The sequence below is a fragment of the Peromyscus eremicus genome, chromosome 7, assembly GCF_949786415.1.
Source record: "Peromyscus eremicus chromosome 7, PerEre_H2_v1, whole genome shotgun sequence".
Classification (NCBI taxonomy): domain Eukaryota; kingdom Metazoa; phylum Chordata; class Mammalia; order Rodentia; family Cricetidae; genus Peromyscus; species Peromyscus eremicus.
The window spans coordinates 5,184,388-5,209,292 of NC_081422.1; the positions used below are offsets into that span (position 1 = coordinate 5,184,388).

At 44.6% G+C, this 24,905-nt stretch overlaps 1 protein-coding gene across 8 annotated transcripts in view; it reads right to left on the reverse strand.

The window, feature by feature from the left end:
- Nucleotides 1-477: 477 nt before the first annotated feature.
- The window catches only part of Yap1 (Yes1 associated transcriptional regulator), an 83,285-nt gene continuing 58,857 nt past the window's right edge, over nucleotides 478-24,905 (reverse strand). For 2 of the 8 annotated variants that reach the window (XM_059267284.1, XM_059267285.1), the window contains exons 5-9: nucleotides 19,505-19,698; nucleotides 17,086-17,133; nucleotides 6,472-6,602; nucleotides 2,770-2,882; nucleotides 478-1,433 (exon numbers count right to left, since the gene is read on the reverse strand). In XM_059267284.1, coding sequence (XP_059123267.1) covers nucleotides 1,195-1,433; nucleotides 2,770-2,882; nucleotides 6,472-6,602; nucleotides 17,086-17,133; nucleotides 19,505-19,698 — 725 coding nt within the window. In that variant the 3' untranslated portion in view covers nucleotides 478-1,194. The remainder of the gene's footprint in view (nucleotides 1,434-2,769; nucleotides 2,883-6,471; nucleotides 6,603-17,085; nucleotides 17,134-19,504; nucleotides 19,699-24,905) is intronic. The other 6 variants (XM_059267286.1, XM_059267287.1, XM_059267288.1 and 3 more) reach the window with 3 other exon arrangements.

Consider the following 24,905-nt stretch of genomic DNA (forward strand, 5'->3'; position numbering starts at 1 on the left):
TCCTGCTCGGGGACTGCCCAACATGAATCGGTCCAAGGGGGAGTGAGGCCACTTGTTTGCTTCTGTCCAAGTCACCGAAGTGTATAGAGGGCAGGAGAGCGCCTCTAGGCTTCACCCACAGAGCCCTTTCTAGAACACCGCCCTACCTCCAACACCTGCAGGTTGCCCCAACCAGAATTCAAACTATTTGTGAAACATAAACTACTAGTCATGTATTCTAAATGCTTATGTTCAAGGCTACCATTTAAAAAATAAACTGAGGAGGGTAACCTTAGATACATTCTGCTATCACACTACCATAGACATTATAAGTGTGTGTACATATGTAAAGGAGATAACCAAGATTTAAATAGAATGGTAAAAAGCCAGGAAATACAGATTTCCCCCACAAAAGAACAACATCGCCCACCCCAAGCTACACCTATAAACAACTTCACTAATTTGCCTACATTTCAATAAAACCAATCACCTAAAAAAAAAAAAAAAAAAAAAAAAAAAAAAAAAAAAAAAAAAAAAAAGAAAGAAAGAAAAAGAAAAACCAACCAGCACCCACAAAAAAAACCACTCAAACCTAGCCTAGAGTATGTGGCAATAATTAATATATGTCTATGGAAACTGTCTCATGCCTTATAAGCTTCTAAAATAAAATCCAGGTCACCACGTGACTAATGGTGTCACCAGAAGAAACAAAAAGCCCAGCAGTCTTCGAGCCCTCCCATCAGCACTGAGTACTTTTGTGCATATGATGCCGCTGTGCTTTTTGGCTTGTTGGACCAGAGGGCCAAAGGCAACCGAAGAAACCAGCTCTTGAATAAACACTCTGACATGAAGCATTTGAGTTCCCAGTCCAAGTGTCCAGCTGAAATCATGGGTGAAGACACCACTGGCCAAAAGGAAGACCATCCATCATCCAAACAGGGTATTCGCCAGCAACCCCGAAGAACAGTAGTTACCATAGCAAGAGAAACCAAAGGGTTTGCTGTTTTGTGGTTTTGAGTCTTTAGGGTCGGCTGTGAAGAGGTCAGCAACATGAACAGCAGCGATGGGCAGAGGAGAGCGCAACAGCGGATGAAGATCCCTGCTGGACATCTGTTCATCTGTCTCCTGTATCAGCCAGAGACTTGCCCACTGGCTTATCTGAATTTCAGGGATGCACATCTTCGGCTCCATGGACCCTTCACAGACTGGGAGGCTCTATAACCATGTGAGAAAGCTTTCTTTGTCTAGCTTGGTGGCGGCCAACACAGACTCCATGTCATTGAGGATGTCGGAACTCAGTGCTTCCTGCAGGCTGGGCATCAGCTCCTCCCCTTCTATGTTCATCGCGTCTCCTTCCAGTGTTCCAAGGTCCACATTTGTCCCAGGGATGGCTTCAAGGTAGTCTGGGAAACGACTCTGCTGTGAAGGCAGAGTGCTTTGGTTGATAGTGTCACCTAGTTTGGGGGGAGATAAACAGCGTTTTGTGAAGAGCACCAGAGTTGTCCTGCATGAGCAAAGAAGCACCCAGAATCTACCTTAGAAAACCACACACAGATCACAAGGTAACAACCAAGTTTGCACAGGGTCTCACCATCTCACAGACATGCAATGTACAGCTTAGCTGCTCCTTACAAAGAGGAACAGCCACTGATGGGGGCCTGAAGAACTGAAACTTCCTTGGAAAGCTAAATGCAGCGCCTTCTTTCTCTCTCCCAGAAAGGAGCCACCGTTCCTAAGAAGATCAAGACGAAGGGTCTTTCCTCTCAGATGCACTCTAGGACACTAACATAAAAGCACGTAGACATGGTGCTCTACTCTTGAGTCACACAATAGCATGAGTCTTTGAGGATATGTGACCTCCCCAGACTCAGTTCTAAGATCTCAGACTACCTGCCCACAGGCCTTCATGTATCTGTGACATTAGCCCCCCTTGGAGCTTCATCAGAACTTACGGTCAGGAAAACAAACACCGTTTTTAAGGGGCTAAAAAGGAGACGTGAGGGTGAAAAGAGCCAAGACGGGGCAAGGCATGAGGTGGGCTCAAGTGGCTCCCGAAGGGGATTTCAGATATAGGTGGACCCAGGGGAAGCAGGGAACAAAAAAGCTCTCAAAATTCCACCTTCCTGCCTCAGATAAAAGCAGCCATGAAAGACTTCCTGGACACTTCACACTCCCAGCTAGCGCTCCTCACCTCTCCGAGGCAGAGAGAGGTCTTAGCTCTTTAACACTTCCACAACTATTTCAATAATAAAACCAATGGGTTTTACCCTAAACTCTCCCACATCTGGCTTCCTAGACCTGTAAAACCTTAACCACATCAGCTGAACCAAAAGTATCTAGAAAAAAGAGATAAGACAATGAATCATATAACAAAAAAAATTATCCAAAATTTAGAACACAAACCTAAAATGAGAGACTTCTAACAGGCCCCCCAACTCACACGTTAACAAAACAACAAAAGATGGTGTGTGCCTGAAATCTCAGCATTCTGGAGGCAGAGCAGGAGGGTCACAAGGCCAGCATGGACTATACAGCAAGACCTTATCTCAAAAAGAAAGGAAAAACCAACCCATGTTTTTTAAGGCTCATGACTTAATCCCAGCACCCCAGGCAGGGCCTCTGTGAGTCCCAGGCTACACAGTGCAACCCAGTCAAGGAAGGAAGGAAGGAAAGAAGGAGGGAAGGAAGGAAGGAAGGAAGGAGGGAGGAAAAACAAGACACAAGTTCTTATCTTTGCTCAAAGTAGTTCACTAGAGCCAGTGACCACCGTAACTGAAAGTGAATACTTGCCTGTATCCATTTCATCAACACTGTTCAGGAAGTCATCTGGGGTCCGAGGGACACTGTAGCTGCTCATGCTGAGGCCACTGTCCGTGCTCTCATCTCTAGAGTGATAGGTGCCACTATGAAAACATTGACAAAGACCGACAGAAAACATGTTCATCAATCCGGGGCAAAATAAACATGAATTACACATGACCATGATTCTCAAGAGGACCAGGGAATGATGCTTGTACTGTAGTGCCTCTTCAGAGCCTGACAGCCCCCTCCTACAACAGGACAGACACACTGACCCTAACTAAAGGGACAGCTATTAAGGGCTGAGAGATATCCTAAGGTTCTGAGCTTGGTTACAACCTCGAGAAAAAGTGACAAGTTCCATTAACTATCTTGAAGCTTGGGGGTTCCAAGGCCCCATGTCCCCAGAGAGAGGTCAAAACCTATACTCCAGGTGGGCAAGCCTGCATGTTGGAATTCCCAGCTCCTGAGGCAGAAAACTCTAGCCAATGAAGAACCAGAATGCTTTTTTGCCAAGACAGATGAGTCACTGAAGATAAGAGTTCCCACAGCCAGAGCTTCTTGCTTCTGTTGGGGGAGGGGAGCACCCAGACACTTCAGTACCAGATAAGAGGCCCAGCTTCAGAAGTGAAAGATCAACAAAGCAAAGGGACTTCAGGAGAAACAGGCGCCAACAGCATTTTTACTTAAGGCTGAATGGAAAGTCTCAGACTGCACTCACAAACAACAGAAAACAGCCTTGAAAATTCCTAAACAGGGGGCTGGAGTGATGGCTCAGTGGTTAAGAGCACCAACTGCTCTACCAGAGGATCCAGGTTCAATTCCCAGCACCCACATGTCAGCTAACAACTGTCTGTAACTCTAAGATCTAACACCCTCACACAGACATACACTAATGCACATAAAATAAAGATAAATAAATTGTTAAAAAAAAATTCCTAAACAGAACACTTTCCTAAGTGATGGCGGAAGAGTGGCTGGTATCAACTGGAAACCCCGAGGGCAGCCGCTATTCCTCCTGGTTTTTTCAGACCACAAATGTAGACGACTCTTCTCACATGATGGACACTTAAAGTGTTTGGTTGTTTAAATAAAACAAAACAAACAACCAGACTCCACCTGGGCATTAAAAAAAAAGAAAAAAAGCTATATTCCAACCTTCCTCCCTGACTATTCAATGCATTTGCCTCGTCCTTTCCCTGGAGCTGACAAACCTTGGTTTATGTCTCACACAAATCCAAAAAATGCACAAACCTGCCTCTGAGACTGTTGGCATACACGCAGCCATGTGGCTATCAGCCCAGGATGCCTGTTAGCTTCACTCTGAATGTTGGGACGCTGTCCCCATAGGGACACCCATCAGACAACTGAGTCTGTAAGGAGGAGGTGGCCTCAGACTCGGAAGCCACAAGGGAAGTCCACTGGGATCTGGGGAGAGCTCATACTGTTTTCTTGGGTACAATTGCTCTCTATCAAACCCCAGTTTATGCTGAGTGCGTCTAGGACAACCTGACAGGCATGAGAGCAGCTCAGGGGACAGAGGTGAAGACAGTGTAGAAAAGAACACATACTCCACGGAACCACGCCCCTGATCTGCAGCAGCAGCAGAGTGAGGACTTTGAGGACAAAGAGGAAGGAGCCTGGAAAGTCACTAGCAAAGCTGCACAAAGGGGGACATCTGAGACAGGTGGATGTGCACCCCAGGACAGTGCTGAATTTAAGGTGTAGGTATGATTCCCTAGCAAGCAGCACAGAAGACATCAACAGTCTTTTTAAAGAAAGAAAACTGCCATCCAGGTGCATTCTGAAATCTGGGTACCGATTCTGGGACCTCAGCCTTTAGGAGAGTCTGGGTTGTGGGCCAAGGCTTGCTTGAAACAGAAAAGCCGAGAGCACAGCAAGTGAGCAGCATGAGGAAAGAGAAGGCTGTACCGGGAAGGTCTGCACTGATCTCACAGGCTGAAGACTGTCATAAATAACTGTCAGGAAGCTGTGCAGCCCATCCCTCCCCCTGCTTCTGAGAAGTTTGATTTCATCCTCAGATAAGCCTTCAACAAAACAGGTACTGGAACTACTCTGGAATTTTTCTCCTGGGAGATTCTGTGGTGGGGCCTTTGCTCATTATCTCCAGCTTCAGTTTAGAAGCACAAGCTTATGTAAATGTACTTGACTGTAGACCAAAATTTAAATTCTGCTTAAGACCTAAGAATGCCTTTTACTGTTTTCAGACAGGGTCTCACCATCCAGCAGGTTGGCCTGGAACGCGTCACTCAGCAGCTGAACTCAACTCCTGTGTCAGCCCCCCAAGTGCTGGGACCACAGTGAGCAGCGCCCCATGTCAGATTTATGTATCCTTTCACGGCTTTGAAAACAAACCTACCCACTGGGCCAACCCCAGAGTTTACTTTCTTTTTGACAAGATGATTTCACTGTGTAGCCCTGGCTGTCCTCAAATCCACAGGCATCAACCCCCTGCCTCTGCCTCGAGTGCCAGAAGTGAAGGTGTGGTGGCACAAGTTTACTCCAAGACTTTGAGGATGATGGAAAATCCAGTTGTTCAAAAACATTTCAACAAGATAAAAATACTTTTTGCTAAAATTAATTTTTTTTCAATTTAACTTGTGAGAATTGAAAATAGTTTTCCTAAACCTTTTTGTTTTGTTCTTTTTTTTTTGTTGTTGTTGTTCTTTGTTTTCTTTGAACAGGGTTTCTCTGTGTAGCCCTGGCTTTCCTGGAACTAGCTCTGTATACCAGGCTGGCCACAGATTCAGAGATCTGCCTGCCTCTGCTGGGATCGAAAGCATGCGCCACCACTGCCAGGCTTCCTGTACGGTGCAAGCCGGGCATGATGGCTCAACCTCGTAATCCTAGCACCTTGAAAGGCTGAGGTAGGAGGACCACCGATCATTTGAGTCCAGCGTGGGCTACAAAGAGAGACTGTGACTCAAAACAGAAGAGGGGAAAGAGGGAAGGAAAAAGTGTGCTGCTTCAAAGCGCTCTGGGAAGAGGGAGTCCAGCCCACAGAGTGTTCTAATCTTTTTCAAAAGCAAAATTAACACAGCAGTGTGGTTTTAGTTAAATATTAATTATAGATGGTTTTCAAAGCATAAAAAACAGATGGCCAACCAGTGGCAGTTCTCAATGCAGTAGTGTGAACGTTGTCCACTGAAACCCGGGACAGTGCACTCGCTACAGTGCACCTCTAAGTTGCACTGTTTAGAATAACGCCACCAACATTTGCAGTTCTGGGTGGGACACAGCCTTACATTGTATCTCCTTATACGAGAGTCTTAAAGAATACAAGGCCTTCCATGAAGAGCTAGCTATGTGGAAAGTCCCAGCCACTGATCCTTCACTAACATGCTCAGGGGCTAAGATGCTGTCGCTCACTTTCACAGGAAGGCATTCACATGTTTCTTCAAGACTGCCATTTTAAGCAACATTAGCACAGACTACAGGCAGAAGCAAGCATGTTGGAGCATTGACCCAGATCCCTTCCACAAGCCTGAACAACTTGCCTTCTCGTACGGGATGCAGCTTTTTTAATCCCCAGCTTTGACTGCACTTGGCATTTGTGGAGAAATGGTTGACGACTATGGGTTCTGGCACTCACAGGCGTTCAAAGCAGCCTCAACAAGCACAATGAAGTGAGACTCCTTTCCAGAAACTGGTCAGTATAGTATTCTCACTAACCTGTTAAGGAAGGGATCTGAACTATTGGTTGTCATTGTTCTCAATTCCTGAGACATCCCAGGAGAAGACACGGCATTCTGAGTTCCTCCATCCTGCTCCAGTGTGGGCAACTGGCTTCGGAGAGCTAATTCCTTAAACAAACAAACAAATGTAGAGAGAATCACTCTGCTGATTAACAAATTCACTGCTAGATTTAAAAGAGATAAAGTGCCACATAAGAGGGGTAGATACAAACAAAACAGGGGTAAAATATCAACGTTTTTCTTAAAGCTAACACGTTTCCTAATTAGAATAACCAAAGTCTTCTACACACTTCAAATGACCGGAAGGAACTAAGCTGGAGACACGTCAGTTTGCCTAGTTGTACTAACCCCCAAACATGCACAATCAACTCTTCCATTTCACTTTTCTGCTCTTTATTCGCAAAGACCCTCAAATCCTGCCTTGGGACAGAATGGCAAGTCCTCACTTTAGACAATAATTCTTAGACTTTGTCATTACTTACCAGCTCTCAATGGTTTGGGGCCAGCAATAAAAACAGAACAGAAAGAACATTTGTTGATTTGTTGCCAGACACCAACCCTCCCCTCAGCCCCAGCACTGTTTGCACTCTGCTACCAAGCCTCACTGACTTCAGGGACACCCCCCCTTGAGCTGGACAGAGCTGAAAGGAGACTTTGGGGAGACATTTCTTCAGGGCTCCAACAGAACTCAGTAGAATCCTACCTGGACATCTGGCACAGGCTGAAGGCCCTGGAGATGCTTCAGAGATTTCAGGCCAGGGTCTCCCACCATTCAACGCCTTCACTGCTCTGCCCTACGACTTGTGGCTGTGTCTCCTGAGTGCACACCACCCCGCACAGGCTCCTCTCAGCCCACTTGTTAACTGACTTCTCTAAGTCACAAAGCATACTGCCAAGCCTCTCCGCAATTTCCAAGAGCCAAGGCTGCTTTTGAGGCACACCCCACTCTGGCCCCTCCACCCACATTACCACTGCAGGGCGCAGGGCTGGAGAAACCTCTAAGACCTCCACAGCCACTTGTGATCTCCCTCTCTGTAAACCCCACTCTTTTACCAGGTTTATTTATACCCTCTGGTCATTCCATCCTGTAAACTGCAGCTCCTTAACCAGAGGTGCCTGAGTATTCAGGTTTTTGAACTTGCATGGAGATGTGGGAGGGAAAGATCACCTTAAATCTTTAGTAAATTTGAATGCAAATTTTACATTCTCTTCAATTATGAATGGGCAGTAACAGTATTCATTGTCGTTCTGATTTTTCATCAGTATTTCCACAGCTCATAACTCAGATATCTCCATAACACATTATTGCTTCAAATCTTAAAGTACCATTTATTATGAAAAGCTGTGCAATAAATTCTCATTTATTAATTTGATAAGCATTATTAATAAAACTTTCATTCCTTAACCACTAGGAAAATGCAGACCAAAAATAGTTCAAGTGACTATCAAGAAAACAAATGCTGACGTAGGAAGAATGGAAACCTTATGTACTGCTGGGGGGCATGTAATTTAGTTCAGCCACAGTGGAAATCAGCACAGACAGATGCCAGAAACAGAAGGACCAACAGACCAGCTGCACCACTCCTGGGGAAACACCAGAGGGAACTGACTTCCTAGAGACACTTGCACATCCATGTTTGTGCTGCATTACTCACAACAGCCCAGTAACAGATGCATGGATAAAGAAAATGTGATATACGTGCACAATGGCCTTTACTCAGCCACAAAGAACTGAACTATGCCATGAAGGAAAACACACGGAAATGGAGGTCAACACAGTGTGTATGCACACTCATATCCACAAAGGCATAGGACTGAAAGGCAGGCTGTTTGGAGGAGACCAATGAGGAGAAAGAGAAAATGTGTGTGGGGGTAAATATGAGGAAAGCATACACGATACACATGTATGAAAATGTCATAATGAAGCCCACTGTTTCATATGCTAGACATTTTATCCTTCCCGTTAACTTATTTTTATTACATTTATTTGGTGAGAAGTGACTCTAATGGTGATGGTGCACTCCTGTGGTTTCTCAAAACTGTTTTTTCCATGGGAGGCCTCAAGCCAAGCCCTGTTCTTGGGTGACCTCTTCTGAATATTCAGCCCTTCATACTCCAGACTCTTCCTACTCTGGTCTCTCCTGGCTGCTTTTGTCCTCTCCACAAGCCTGAACTCATGACTAATTAATGAAATCTACACAAGGACCTTTCAGGTTCTGACATAGTTTTATCTCCATTCAGGGATCTCAATCTGGAGCTGGGTGCCTGGCACTAAAGTGAGTCCAACTCTTAAGCTGAGATTGCTGGAAAGTGCCAGGGCTGGGGAAGGGAGACCACACAACTATCCATAATGGAATCATTACAAGTGAAAGGTCTTCGGCTTTCTCTGGGCCTTGTACCTATGTAGGTAGTGTGTGAGTGTGAGTGTGTGTGAGTGTGTGTGTGTGTGTGTGTCTTCCTTATGCAGTGTCTGCATATTCTTTAGTGGGTCAAGCACATGTCCACTCCTTTCCCATTTCAACAAGATGGAGACCACCAGGCCCAGCCTTGGATCTTGACTGTTCTTAGATCTTGCCATCTCTTCCTGTTCTACAGTTCTGCAACTCAGCTTCTCCTCCTATCAGCAGATGCTGCAGACCCAGCTATCTAGACTCACTGAAAAAGGTAACTGAGGGATGTGGAGGCAGCCATTCATTCCTAGTTAACCAAGGAACCCAACCTCAGAAGGGTACCTGAGCCATAACCAAAAACTCAGCTAAACTGACCTTGAGAAGATCAAAGATCAATGGCTGTACTGTGGGTGATGGGGTTGGCATTAGTTTTGCATGAAACCAGAACCAAAAACACTGGCAGCACACACACAGATTACAGACATCATACTCAAGGCAAGAGTATTTATTTGGTTGAATTCTGAAACTTCTAGAACAGAACTGATTAGATACCCTACGTAGTTTTGACAGAGATTCACACACTGCAGGTCAATGCCTTCTAACTGTGTGCTGCACAGTTCTGTAACTGCTGCTACAAACATCAGAATCAGCCCTCAGTTTTCTCCTTCTTCCACTGGCGCTCTCACTCCTGTCCTCAGAGAACCAGGGTCTGCATTTCCTGCCATTCCCAGGAATGTGTGTTTAAATCAAGTTTTGTGTGAACAGACCCACACAGTATGTACTCTATACACACACCCTACCGACCAAGACTTAAGCCAGGTGAGGTGATGGCGCACACTCATAACTTCAGCACCTGGAAGGCTGTGGCAGAAGGATTCCCAGCTCTAAAACCAGCTTAGGCTATAAGACCCCTGTCCCGAAAACAACCTTAGAACTAGTCTAACCCCCCCATTTCTGACTATTACTCCTGTGTTTATCTTTAATTTTTAAAAGATGACATCGTTATTTAACATGGAGCCTTCCTTTTTTCTGTGTAGTACTGAGGATCAAATTCAGCACCTCACACTTGCTGGGCAAACACTGTAGGAGACAGTGTTATGAACCCTGGTAGGAGACGCAAGTCCGTCTCAGAGCGTGGCAAGCCCTTCCTTACCAACCATTGAGGAAAGCCCCTCAGACCAGGCTGGGACCACTGACTTTACTCACAGTGCAGAGCCAGCTCTAAACATGTCCCAGATTAGCTGAGATTTACAGGCTCACTGGGAAAAGCTACTGCATGTTTGAATTATTACAGAAGAAAATGCACTAAAAATACTTACTTGACTTAGAAAAAGTCAAATACTCTAGAAGAACTATTTGACCTTTGACACAGAGCAAAAGCCTGACTAGGCTCTGGCCAAACTTCTGACTTGCTTACTTCCCCATTTTTGAAAGACTTTCACAAACTTTTCCAACTACCTTTGGGAAAAGAGAAGTTTAACAAACTCATATTTTTAGCACAGCAGTCTAATTTTAGGCATTGTGTTCAAGATGAACTAATCCCCAAGCTCCTCAGAGATAGAAGCAACTTGCAACATCAAATGCTTTGGTGAAATCACTCTTGTATGCTATCCAATTATGTCCCAGGCTTAAGTTATAACAGCTCCACCACACTGACCCAGTTAAAGAATAATGGATGTGTTTTCAGTAAGAGTGTTTGCTCCTGTGCTGAGGACTGACCTGGTGAGAGGCAAGAACTCTACCATGAAAGCCACATTGCCAGCCACCATGTGTTTTGACAGGATAGCTTACAAGGGATTCTTTGAAAAAATCAGTTCACTTTGACGGTCATCCTCCTTCAATATTTGACTAGGTAAAGCATCAAGTAGGACACAGTCCCAAACTTCCATCTCGTTCTGAGAGCTGCCTTAAGTCTTCACAAAATCGCTTTGACAATGTGCAGAATGCTTGTTTATTAAGCGTAGCTGTCATGTGCCATTTACCTCAGTACTTTCAGGTTTGGCTACTAAAAATCACATACACGTAGATTAAGGAACAGTTAGGAAAACTGAAGCAAACCTTGAAAACCTTTGAAAAGCAGCATCTAAAACAGTGGGGGTGGACACATGTGATTGTGTGTAAACGTGCCCAGGTGGGTCTCTATAGGAAGAGAGGTTGCTGTTTATAGACAATGCCCAAGGTATGTGATTAAAAAAAGGTGGAGGGGAAGCCACGTATGTTTCAGTCTGTAATCAGTAGTAGGGTGGCTGAGGCAGGAGGATTGCTTCTAGTTCAAGGCCAGGCCAGGTCACAGAAAACAAAATAGAACAGAAGTTAGATCATGGGCAAAGTGATGCCTCCCCTCTCCCCCGCATCATTTACTCGGGAAAAATTCACATTTATGTGGGAAATATTTACACTGACCACTTCTCTAGCTTTTGACAACTCTTGAAGCCAATAACAGTTTAACTTTATTGAACTCAATGCATCATATCATATTTGCTGCATATGAAAACACTAAGATTAGCCATCTGAGGAGGAGGCAGTCAAGTCAACCTATACTTTCTTAAAACAACTGTTGTCTTTGGCAGTACTGGACTAGGCTGCAAACATCTGCCTCTGGATACTACATGGCACTCGAGTGGGCAAACTGGCAATGTCTGCCTAGGAGGGACACGTTTGTGAACTAGAAGTCTGAATGTAGGAAATAAAGAATAACTCCAAAATACATATTCTTACAAACAGTCTGCCTTGGAGAGAGCAGTCTGGACCAACAATTCTAAATTGGCAGAACCAGTCATCTATTTCCATTGTTCAAGGATCAGCCAGGCATGGTGGTGCATGTTTGTGACCCAAACTCAAGGCCAGCCTGGTCTACCCGGTGAGTTCCAGGCCAACCCCACCTCAAAACCCGAAACAGACAGACAGGGTCTTGTTAGCTTCATTTTCCAACTCATCCTTAAGTCATAGTTATTCATTATTTCTAAAACAAAAAAATTAAGTTGGACTGGGGATTGTAGCCTAGTGACAGAGCTCTTGGCTATCTATTATACACAAGGTCTTGGGTTCAATCCCCAGGCCCACCAGGCAAGAGACGAGGACCTAGACTGACCGCTGGGAGTCATGCATGCCAAGCAAGCACACTCTAACAATGAATTGTGTGTCCTCATCCCTTTATTCTGAGATAGAGTCTTGTCTTGAACTAGAGATTCTCCTACCTCCTGGGCAGCCAGGACTAAACAGCCTCTAACAGGTTTAGCTTACAACACTTTAAATCATTTCTTGGTGCTAAGGATCAAATCTAGGATACAACAGATATGCTAGCCAAATTATTTTCAAATCCAAGACAACTCTTTTGACTGATACAAGTATGCAGTATACTTGACCATCATGAGGACTATACACTTCTCAGCTCTGGTAGGCAACACCACAAACACCTGAAGTACAGTGTTCTGAGGATCACACTGAGATTCAAAACTGTTTCTGATTACATTTCTAGAGTTTGGTCTTTTGTAACTTGGCTCAAAGCAAAAAGCAAACAAGAAAAACAAAACAAACAAACAAAAAAGAACAAAACCAGAAAGCACCTTATGGCTCTACTCCCTTAACAGAGATTTTAATTAGTAAAATGAACAAAGTAAACTATTAGTGGTGAGGGGAGGTGATCTGTCTCACTGTGTAGCCCTAGAAGGCTTGGAACTCTATATAGATGAGGCTGGCCTTGAACTTACAGCAATCTGCTTGTCTCTGCTTCCCATGTGCTGGGACTTGAGGCAAGTCCTACAGTTCCAGGCATGTTCCTCAAAGCTTTTCCCTTACATTTTTACACAAAATTTTCTTTAACACGCCCACCAAAAAATAAAGCAACCATTGAGAAACCAGTCAAATAAGTGTAAGATTTATGGAAAAGTAGGCCTTTCAAGAGAAGAGAGATAATGTTGAAAAAATTGTTAAAAGGATTTGTCTGCTAACTTGAAAGCCAGTTTTGGGTTGGGGAAAAGCCAATTCTTTGCTATTACTAAATTCACAAGGAAGAACTGTCTTTGGCAATTGTTTTCAGGTGTTTCTGAATAGTGGGGTGATTTTGCTATGTCTGATTAAAAATATGGGGCAGCTGAGCCGTTTCCTACCAAGTGTTCATGTAGCTGGCCAATGTCCCCAACACTAGCGCTCCTGGAGCACACTGAGAGGCGCTAAACAACGGGAGGTGCTGTGATCCACAGCCACGAAACACTGACAGCAGCAGGTCTAGGAAGAGTGAGACTGACTTTCCACCACCCCGATCTGAAGCTCACTGACTGCCAGGGTAAGACATTTTAATTGTCTTATTTCTGGGTATTTCAACAGTCCTGATGAGGACACTTTAGGGGAGACTTGGCCTTAGAGGAAGCAGCAGTAAGAGAGAAGGGATGGAGCAAGGGTCTCACTGAGGGAGAACAGCTTACCAAATGCAGAGCCTACTGACCTCAGATGAGCCAGGGAGCCTCGCAGGCAGGAGAGAACTCCAGATGCTCAGAACCACACTTTCAGCAGAGGGGGAGGGAGGGAAAGCCCACCCGGAAGGTATTTCCTCAAAATGGGTCTCCCTGAAGACCTTTGCAATGACAGAGCAGCACCACCTTGTGACAGAGACCTGGCTAGTGTGCGCTCACACTCGCAGCCGAGATGTTCACAGCTACAGTTTCTTCTGGATTGTGGAAATGAAAACTTATGCTCTATGTAAGGACAATTTCCCTGAATCCTGTAAACACACTGTAATAAATTATGGCGACAAGATCCATATTTAATTATGAAGATCTAAAAATGCCTTGAGAGTCTTTCTTCTTTTGATATGATTCACACATGCCTTGAGGGTTTTCATTAACCCACAGGGACATAAGTACAAATGCCACAGAATCCCAAATACAGATGTGATTTGTTAACCTGATCAAAATCACTAACAAAGTTTTTGACTTTAGTAACTTAAAAATGCTGACAGTGGTGGCACACACTTGTAAACCCGTAACTCAGAAGACAGAATCCTGAAGACTTCCAGGAGTTCAAGGCCAGCCTGGTGAAAGCAGGAAGTTACAAGACAGCCAGACCCACATAGTTAAGACCCTGTCTCAAACAAAACCACCAATGCGCATTCTGGAGCCTGGTGCCTGCTGACACCCAGCTATACAGGTGGTGTTCTATCAACTACGAAGGAGCCACATTTACTTCTTGTTCACACGGGTGATTTCTACTAGAGGAGAAAGTCAAACTAAGCAATGACTGTGACATTTGCAAGTCTGGAGCCTTCCTTTCCCATGTCCTCATAGACTGGGGTGAGCAATGTCTGGCTGACGATGGCTGACTTGATTCTCTTGTATATCTCTTAGGAAGGAAGATCTTCCCTGCCAAGTGTGGCGACACACACCTTTGATCCCAGCACTTGGGAGGCAGAGACAAGTAGATCTCTGCAGGCCCTGTCTACAGAGTTCTAGGACAGCCAGGGCAACACAGAGAAACCCTAAAAAACAAACAAACAAACAAACAAACAAACAACCCTCAAAACGAAAACAAAATCTTTCTTGACACTGTTGCATGTTGCTTTGGCAAGCTGAGTGCTCTGAACAGAAGACAGAGGAAGGGCCTGGAAGCCCTCAGAAGTCACGTCCTTTCCTGCCCATAGTTCTCACTCCCTCTCTCCCCAAAGGCAGGCCAGATGGCAAACAGAATCCTCTCCTGCAAGGCAAACCATACAGTCCAGAAACATCACCCTTCCCCTTACTCTTCAAGGAAAGGGCGCTGAGACCTCACCCCAGAAGTCATACTATCTGCTGACTTTCCCAAGGTTCATCAACACTGGATCTCACCCTCTTTCTACTGCTCACTGAACTGCAGTGTCAAAACTGTTTCCCTGGATCGTTTCTGAAGGCTCCTGGGTCATGTAAAACACTAATTAAATACATAGATTGTGCTTTCCTCTACCGTTCTGGCTTTTGTCTGAGAAGTAATAGTACACCCCTTATGATAATTGAGAAAAGTCACTTTTCTCTTCTCTATACGATGTCTTAAGGTCATGGAGAAAATCCCAGACTCCACCACCACAATCGAATATACTGATCGACAGCTTCACAACTACCAGTATGCTGACAACTAAAACATGCAGCACACCATTTGTTTGTTTTCAGAAAGGGTCCCGTGTAAGTACAGGCTGGTCTCAAACTCACTCTGTAGCCAAGGTAGGCCCTGAAGTCCTGATTCTTCTGTCTTCACCTCCCCATCCAGGGATCACAGTCTGTACATCCATGCCCATAAAAACTAGCAGCTTAAATCTTTAGCATGTGCAGTGGCATTTTCAAAAATTATCTCTCAATTATTTTTTGATCTAGATTACACAAATTTAAAGTATCAGTTCCAATTTTAACACTTAATGATTTTAGCCAGTGCCATGGCACACATCTGCCATTTGGCCCCAGGAAGTTAATGTAGGAGTACATGAGAATTCAAGGCCATCCTAGCTTACACATAGGGTGAAACCCTTTCTTAAAAAAAGGGGGTGGGGAGTGATGGAGAGATGGCTCGGCAGTAAGAGCACTGACTGCTCTTCCAGAGGACCCGGGTTCAAATCCCAGCACCCACATGGCAGCTAACAACATCTGTTAACTCCAGGATCTGACTCTCTCGTATAGACACACATGCAGGAAAAACACCAATGCACATGGAAGTACATAAATTTTTAAAAAGGAAGGTGTTTAATATCTCTGAATTCCTGGCAACTTTACTACAGCCAAGTATTTTCTATTCAAGTATGAAATGAAGATCTGAAAGCATTTTTTTTTTAACCAGATTTGGGGTTAAGATAGGAGGAAGAACAAGACTTTCGGCATCTACTTCTGACTTAAAGGACTTATGATCCAAATGTCAATCTTAGGAGTCAGCGCTAGCTCTCGAGAATCATTAATAGAAGCCATTGATTCAGAGAAACCCAGAAGAGGGGACTCCAGTTTGTAAGATCCGGAGGTGGCACAGTGTCCCTCATCCTGAGTGCCTGCTCTACTCCAGCTGATTTCCACTCCCTTTGTGGGTTTTGTTTAAATGAAGGCATTTATGAGATAAAGAGAACAGAGTTCAGGTCTGGTGGTGCACATCTTTAATCCCAGCACTTGGAAGCTGAGGCAGGCAGATCTGTGAGTTCAAGGCCAGCCTGACTCAAAAATTGAAAAAAGAAAAGTTAAGAGTTTATTTTCTTACAAAGTTAATTGGTCTCTGAGGATGGCACCTGACTTTAGCGCCGAGGAACTCCCCTGGCAGAGTATCATTCTGCTAGTCCCTACCTCTAAAGCCAGTCCAAACATTACACTCCCTCTGCTTAGCCCAGAGCAGCTCCAAGACCCTGAGAGGTTTGGCTGCAGGAGTGGCAGAAATCCCAGCACTGGAGGCTGAGGCAGGAGAGCCACTGGAAAACCGAAGCCAGCCTGAGCTATAATAGAGTGATGCCCTCAAAGAAAGAGGCAGGAGGGGTGGGGTGAGGGAGAAGAGGGGGGAGCATGCTTCATGGCTGCTTCTGCTCACCTCAGAGAGGCACATGGACCCTCTAGCTCCCAACTACTTTGAGTGTCATACAGCAGAAACATATAGGATCTGCTTCGGTTTCTAGAACCCAACTATTCCCATGGCTCAGACAGGAGTCTGTCAGGCAGGAGAGCAGCCGGGTGCTTCTGTGAGCAGTGTGCCTTGGAGCTCACCATGGACTGGGCAGAGCCCAATTCCCCTGGAGCTTTGACATTTATAATACCCTCCCTCATAAGAGAAAAACTGAGAAAAACTTTTATTCATTGTAATTTCCAAAACAGCCTATATATAAACTAACTACTTTCTTTGCTATAGCTCAATTTACTGATTCTTTTAAAACATTAGGAAAAAAAATTGAGACAAATAAAAATTTATTTTAAGCTGCTCAAACAAAAATCATACACATTTGGAGGCTGACAGAATGACTACTGAGACATCCTGTGTGTGAACTAGGAAGTCCTGGGAGTCTCCAGAGCCACACACATACCCTGGGAGGATCAGCACAGGCAGATAGTCCTCAGTCCCTTGGAAAAGCAATGCTCAGTGTCCTGGGAGAAAGATGACTCAAACATATCCACTCTGGCTCATCTCCAGTGAGGACAGGGCCAGGAACACGGTGTCTCTCTTTCCTAATTTAGTTATCTTTTTCCCCAATGCTAAAACATCATATAAGAGCCTACCTGACATTTTGGAGCATTTGCTGTGCTGGGATTGATATTCCGTATTGCCTAAGAGTAAAAAATAAGACGGATAAAAATTACTTGACGCCACATGGTTTGGCTGTGTAGGCTGACTTATAAATTGTATCCAGACATCTTACCATAGAACAGAATTCCCAAGCTACCCAAGAACAGCAGACTAAGAAGGACAGGAGCCAGCGAAGTCACCACAGAACAGACTGCCCCTCACAGTCTAGCAGCACGAAGGACAGACAGCAAGACTTGGCGCCAAGACAAAGGCAAAATTTAGTAACAGTCAGGTAGGCGCTTTGCTTCTGTGTTAGATGAAGCAGGAAGAAATAACTTCCAGTGTTTCAGTGATAAGACACGGCTGTGGATGGAAGTTCACAAGAAGCCAGAGGCCTTAGGATGTACTCAGTTTGGATTGCTAAACAAACAGTCCATTCGCATCAGAACAGAGGAGATCTGTCCCCTCAACACAGGCAACAAATGGGGGAGAACAGCAAAGGAGCAGAGGTCACCTCTACAGAGGGTCACTGTTCAGGACCCACCACCCGAGAACAGTTAGAGAGTCTTTAGAAGAATCACACAAGCAGCAGAATTGGTCCACCAAGAAAACCAGGCTAATTGATGCAACAGGGTGACAGCGGCTTATTTCTTGACTTTAAAAACGAATGTAAAAACAAGAAGACACTGACATTATAAATTAAGTGAGTTTCTTATTATGAAAGCTTCTTGATTTTCACACGCATGTGAAATTGAGACTTGCATTTACTTCGACCAATTAATACTTGGTCACAACAGAATAAAGACAACAAACTAGGCTTCATTTTTTTACTTCTTTTTATTTCTTCTAACAGCTACACACTGAAATCCTTGCTATTCCACTGTGTTCTCAGCCTGTTGTGGAACTGGAAAGTACCCTTCCTTTCTTGCAGTGAGGAGTGAGAGGGGCGTCCCTTGCATTAGGATGCTTCCTCTGTGCGTCTTTTAGAGATGAGTTTTCAAGACCATTCTCCCCTCATCCGCTGGCATAAACTTTGCCAACCACACCTGGATCATGGGGACACATTATGAATGAGCATCAACACTTTAAGTATGAGTCTGTCTAGGAGTCCATGGCTCAACTTAATATATCTTTAAGGTCAACATTCTAGGAACGGAAGTGTGATGTAAAACTAATTTTAAATATGCACAGTAGCTATAATTTGGGAAAGGCAACTTGGGAAGAACAAAAACTATTTGTATTTGTAAACATCTTGGGAGGGGTGTGTTGAGTATAAATGATAAACTTGGTTTTGTTTTGTTTTTTTTCCAGAGCTGAGGACCGAACCAAGGGCCTTAGCAAGTGCTCTACCACTGAGCTAAATCCCCAACCCCAAACTTGGTTATTTTACAACCAAAAGAAAACTAGGGAATCCGGGTAAAGGAGATTTTATTTCTGAGTAATCTCCTTTTGTACACTCTTGACTACTGTACTGTGTTATCATCTATTCAAAGAGTTCACACACAAATTTAAAAGATCTACTGCTTAACCAAAGACCAATTCCCCACTATCAACAATATCTTAAATACTAGAAAGAAGATAAACAAAACAAACAAAATGGTTGGGTGGGTCTGGGGTTTTGTGACCCCAAGGACTCACACATGTTAGGCAAATGTCTTTCACCAGACTACACCTCAGCCCCAAACTTGTTTTAAGATAATTTCTTCTTATTCAGCCTGAAGACCAACAGCGTTTTCTGAAGAGAAGGGTCTCAAGCTCCTCACTGGCAGCTCCTCCTGCCTGTCAACACGAAAACAACGCACCAAAGACACATTGGGGTCTACACTTGGAGGTAACTGTATTCTGTCTTAAATGAAATTCTTTGTTTTAGCAATAATGAAACATTTGTCATTAAAGAAAATGTCACGCTGGTATACTCTACAAATAACTCATGTAAGGAAGATGTTTTCTCTAGGGATGGCCCGGAATCCCTCCACCTGTGAAGCTCTCAGGAACATGACACCTGCGTCTTGGCTTCCTTTGATTTTTGTTCAACTGCAATGACTATGGCCTAAACAGGTACTTTTCATTCATTATTTTTTTTGTTTGCTTCGAGACAGGTTCTCATGAAGCTCGGATTGGCCTTCAAATTACTATGTAGCTGAGGCTGCTCTTGAACTCCTGACCTTTTTGCACTGGTCTTCCAAGTGCTGGGTAAGAGGCGTGTACCACCACTCTGGCTAACACAGCCCTTCATGATGCATGACCATGAGTTATAGTGCATGTTACCCAAGGCCAGTCAAGGAAGAGGACAAGGAGAGGCCAGACAGACCCGATTTTCATAAAGCCACCATTCCCCTAACCAAAGCTGAGATCCAAAGCACAGGCTCCTGTGGGAATGCAAAGACCGAAAGAGGAAGGCTGGACTCTAACCTGTGGCCTCACCTGCCGCAGTAATTCTTGCTGCTTCAACCGCAGTCTCTCCTTCTCCATCTGCAGCTGCTGCAGCTGCATCTGCTGCTGCTGGTTGGAGTTGCCCCCACCCAGGACGCCTCCCTGTGGGCTCTGGGGAGCCAAGGGTGGCGGCTGCTTCACTGGAGCACTCTGAGTGATTCTCTGGTTCATGGCTGAAACGAAACAAAGATGTGTCCTGAAAAAACTAGCAAAGAAGAAACTAGGTATGAAGAGCACAGACGGTCAGCCGGACGTCCTCAGATGCCACTGCAGGTGATGGCTGTGCCTCACTGCTGCCATCACAACTGCTACAGAAGCCCCCAGGCAAATGGAACTTGTACAGCACCAGAGAATAGGAATATGCCACCAAAGTGGGCAAGCTGTACAAATACAGTCAGAGGGGCCAGCAAGGTACTTGGCAGAGAAAGGTATGCGCCACATATAAAGCAGGATGGAATGGTACACACATGTGATCCCAGCACTTCTGTTGTGAGACAGGAGGCAGAGGCAGGACAATCTCCAGGAATCTCCGGGTGGCTTGGGTGATGATCTAGGGTACCCAGTGAGAAGACTGTCTCAAGAGTAAGATGGGAAGGGAACTGATGCTAAAAAGTTGTCCTCTGACTTCCACACAGAATCTGTGGGCATGCATGCACACATGCATGCACAACCATTAAAAACAAAGTTGGAAAGAAACTTTCTACAAAGGATATAAATTTAACCTGAGGAGAACACAACCAACAAAATAACTAGCCTTGACTGCTAATGCACCCCACAATGCAAACGCACAACAGTGACCGGGTGCGCCCCGCACAACAGTGACCCAGTGTGCCCCTTCCAAGGGAACCTGCAAGCGGGTAGGTCTCATTAAACATGGCCATAATCTGGGCATAGCATCGGGAAAGTCAACTCTTTTGTCACTGGACCCATATAATGTCTGCTCTCTCTTGCACCATGTGAGTCCCAGGGTCAGACTCCACTCACCAGGCTCAATGGCGCCTTTTCCAGCCAAGCCTCTTGCTTTAGCGATTTTTTTTTAATCAATCTTATAGCATCCCTTCAAGAGTCTAACACTTCTCAACAACAGGGCAGCATACCTGATGCTTTACAAGGACATTAAAAAGAAAGCAAATTTAAACCGCTCTTCAGCAACTAGCCTCCAAGGCAAGCTCCTGTATACCCCACCCTCTTTTCTGAGCAAACTAGGCCTTCTTACTGTCCAGTTATGAATCATCCTGGGCTGTGGGTCTAGCTGAATGACATTAACACTAGGTTGCCTGTGAAAAGCCCAGAGCTCTAGCCCTGTCAAATTGATGGGTCTCAGGATGAGCTAGAAGACACGCCTCTGGGGCTGTCTGGGAGGCTGCCTCCAGACAGGCTCAGCTAACGGGAGGAACCATGCCGAACATGGGTGGCATTAACTCCCAAGCTGGGTGCCCAGACTGGATAAAAGGGGAAGGGAGAAGGCCAGCAGGAGAGAAGCAGCCTCATATTCTTGCCACAGCGTCTCCACTGGCATGAACTTATCTCCCACACTCTGAGCCAGAAAAACCCTCCCGTCAGGTACTAGTCAAAGCCACAAGAAAAGTAATATATCATCACAGGAGCAGAACAGAAACAACAACCAAGCGTGAAAAACAGTTGAATAATTATCCACCAAGGCAGAAATTCTAGCTATTAGGATGAAACATGAAATAGGAACCCTATCTTCTCTTTCAACTACCCAAGTCTTCTAAGACGTCAGCAGTTGTTGGTACAGAAACAAAAACACTGGAAAAAAGAAAATCTGATCATTCTCTTACAGAGCTAGATTTCGGGAAGACCTGAGCCATTTGTCAGACTGCACAATGGTTTATCAATTTTCTTTCTATGTCCTTCTCTTGTTCCTATACTTTTACCCCAATCCAGATTTTCTGTATCCCTGTCCCTTCTCAATCTTTTCAGTCACATTTACTTAGTTTACATAAATTTACTTCCTCATAGGGTTCAAGTCAGTAAACTTACCTTCACAACATCCCGCTTGCAGCATACCTGCACTTTGGAACAGACTCATTCACCACTGGTTGTCACAGATACCTTCTACAGTGATTTCTACGAGTCATGAACTATTTAGAAGCCTATTTCTAGGCTTCTGAGTGTATACTTTAGATCTTTAGAAACAGAAACACAGTGAGACCCACGTTATCGACTCGTTGCACCTCCAGACAAACACCATGACCCTGTGTGTGCACACTCAGCTCTCAAGTCAGCTCTTTCCTTCTGCCTTACTTTTGAGGCAAGGTCTGTCTTAGCCAAGGTCACTGTTGTGATGAAACAACATGACCAAAAGTAGCTTTGGGGAAGAAAGTGTGACTCTTCCACATCACAATTCATCATCAAAGGAAGTCAGGACAGGAACCAGGACAGAAACCAGGAGGCAGAAGCTAGAGGCCAGAAAGAAGAGCTGCTTTCTGACTTGCTCCCCATGGCCTGCTCAGCTTGCTCACTGATAGAACCCAGGATCACCAGCCTATGGATGGCACCACCCACAACAAACTGGGCTCTTCTCCATCAATCACTAAATAAGAAAATGCTCTACAGGCTTGCCTACAGCCCGATCTTATGAAGCATTTTCTCAATTGAGGTTCCTTCCTCTCAGATGACTTTAGCTTATGTCAAGCTGACATAAAACCATTCCGCAGTGTTCCTTGCTGTGTACTCCTTAGATGGCTCATAAGCTTCAACCCGTCCCCACTTCCAATCTTACAGTAGAGTGCTAGGGTTACAGATTCCATACAAGACATCATGCCCTGCAAAGGACTACAGAGTAAACCCAGGCTCTTCAGGCTCTACTGATTCATTTCACCAGCCCTCGAAAATGAGGAACTCAGACTAATAGTTCAGAACCCACCTCTCAAACACAGAAACACTAAAAAACCACAAACAAAAAACATGATTAATTTGTTTGTTTAAAACAAATGAACAATGTCCACAGGACACAAATCCTAAATGTGTTTTAAGCAAAACGATTCTTTAGATTCATTTTTTTCCTTAGAAGTTCCAAATGGTAGCAATTTATCATCCTTCACAGGTGCTATCTGAAGTTCTAATTTTGCCATGTATCTTAATCACTTGAAATTTAGTTTGTGCAGGTTAAGAGCAAATGTCTGATTCATACCCCGAATACATTGTCTAGGATGAGCTGACTCCAGAGCATCTTCTCCAGGCAGACAGGAAGCCTGTGTGTTATACCCAACGGGTATTCTGACGATGCTCACAGTAGTACCATTTGGAAAGCTGGTGGAAGCCTTTGAGTTCCGTCCTTGTACTATGATGACAGGGTACCTGAGCAGCTTTTTCTGATGGCTTTTAGTCATGAAAGGGTGTTCCAGACTCACTCTGACCCCGTACTAGACTTCAGCCACATCCTCAGTGCTAACAGGCAAGGAGACCTTTCTCCCACAAACTCTTGCAAAATTCTCCAATTTCCCTCATCTGGGGGTGAGAGATAATATGTCTACCCCATGGTGTCTTCACTTTTGCTAAGCCTACAGTCTACACAATTTCCGGTTCTCCGGTTCCGGTTTTCCCTCTGTTGTGAAAAGCAATCCTAGAGGATGCTGCAGAAGCACACTATCACCCAACACGAACTGCAGCTCCGGTCCCATTACTTGTACATGAACCACGCTCATGTGTTCTTCTACACGATAATCTTCCTTTACCGTTCGGTATTTGACCTCATCACCATGTAACCCAGGCTGACCTCAAACTCCCAACCTTCTTGTCCCAGCATCCCAAACGCTAGGATTCCAGGCACAGTGTATGTGGTAGGAATAGAAAATCGTTTGCTTGTGATGTAAGGTAGACATGAGTTTTCAGTTTTTAAACTTCCCTTAATTTCTCTCCATGAGTTCATAATTTTTATCACCTATACTGGTTCTTTGTTATTTTTGTTCCTGGCTATCCTACCTGCTGATGACCTTCCTATCTGGTGCTGTCACACGGTACAAACCCAGCCACACACAAGGACTGTGTTTTAAAAGCTAGCTTCTAATTTCTGGGTTTTAAATTAATTGTATTGTTGGTATAAGAACAGGGTATGCCATTTTTTAAAAGCTTTGTTTTTATTTTAAGTGTGTGTGTGCATGTTCTACCTGCATGTCTGTGCACCATGTGTGTGCACCCGGTGCCCTTAGAGGTCAGATGAGGTTGTTAAGACTCCCCTGGAAAGAACTGCCCATGATTGGGAATCACCTTGCAGATGCTAGAAACCAAACCTGGACCCCTGCAAAAGCAACAAGTGCTCTTAACCTTGGCTATCTCTCCAGGCCCCATGGTACTGATTCTAGGAAATTTGTGATTTCTTGGAGCCTTAACCTGCAGCTAGTTAATCCTTAAGTCCCTGTATTAGGGCAAGTCTGGCCAGTCAGCTGACTGCTTTCACCATAGCAGTGTCTTCCCTGTTCTTAGTCTGTGGAATCCAGGGCACCTAGCCCTTCGGCTTGGCAGATTCCGACACTACTTTCCATTGTTTTATGTCCTTTTATTTTCCATCCAGTGGGGACGTGTTTTGAGTACCTCCTGGGGATATCCTCTTGGTTATATCTTGTTTACTAGTTGTCTCCAGAGCAAATGAGCTCAGGGCACAATCAACTACCTGACCTTCTTCAAAGCCTTATTTATTTCCACACAACAAAACCACATTAGACATAAAATATTTTAAGAATGAACGGGGAGCCTGGAGAGATAGCTCAGCAGTGAAGAGCACTTACTGCTCTTCCAGAGGACCTGAGTTCAGTTCCCTGCACCAACTCCGGTGACTTACAACCTTTGTAACTCAAGTTCCAAGGGCTCTCCTAATGCTTTGTATCTCCTGCACACACACACACCTACAGCCAGCCAGGCATACACACATAAACATAAAATGGACATATTTTTTAAAATATGGACATTTAGGTGGCTCTCTGTGAGTTCGAGGCCAGCCTGGTCTACAGAGCGAGTTCCAGGACAGACTCCAAAACTACACAAAAAAACTCTGTCTCAAAAAAAACAAACAAAAAGACATTTTAACAAAAAGAATTTAACAAAGAATAAATGATTTAAATTATGTTGGAATAAGTTAAGTGTTTTCCTGGGGGAATGGACAGGAAGCTAACAGCATTTGAAATTATCTGTCACCAACACAGACAAATAGGCAGGCACTGTGGTATATCACACCTCCCCACACCTACCCCGACCTTTAGACTAACGAATCCAGACTACAGATGGGTACACTGATTCAATAACCCACTGAGTCGTTTCCACAGGGGCTTTGTTAAAACCCACACCCCCTCTTTCTTCAGAGACTGCCCTGTAAACACTGGCCCCTTCATACATAGATCCCTCTCCTGTTTTCCCACTT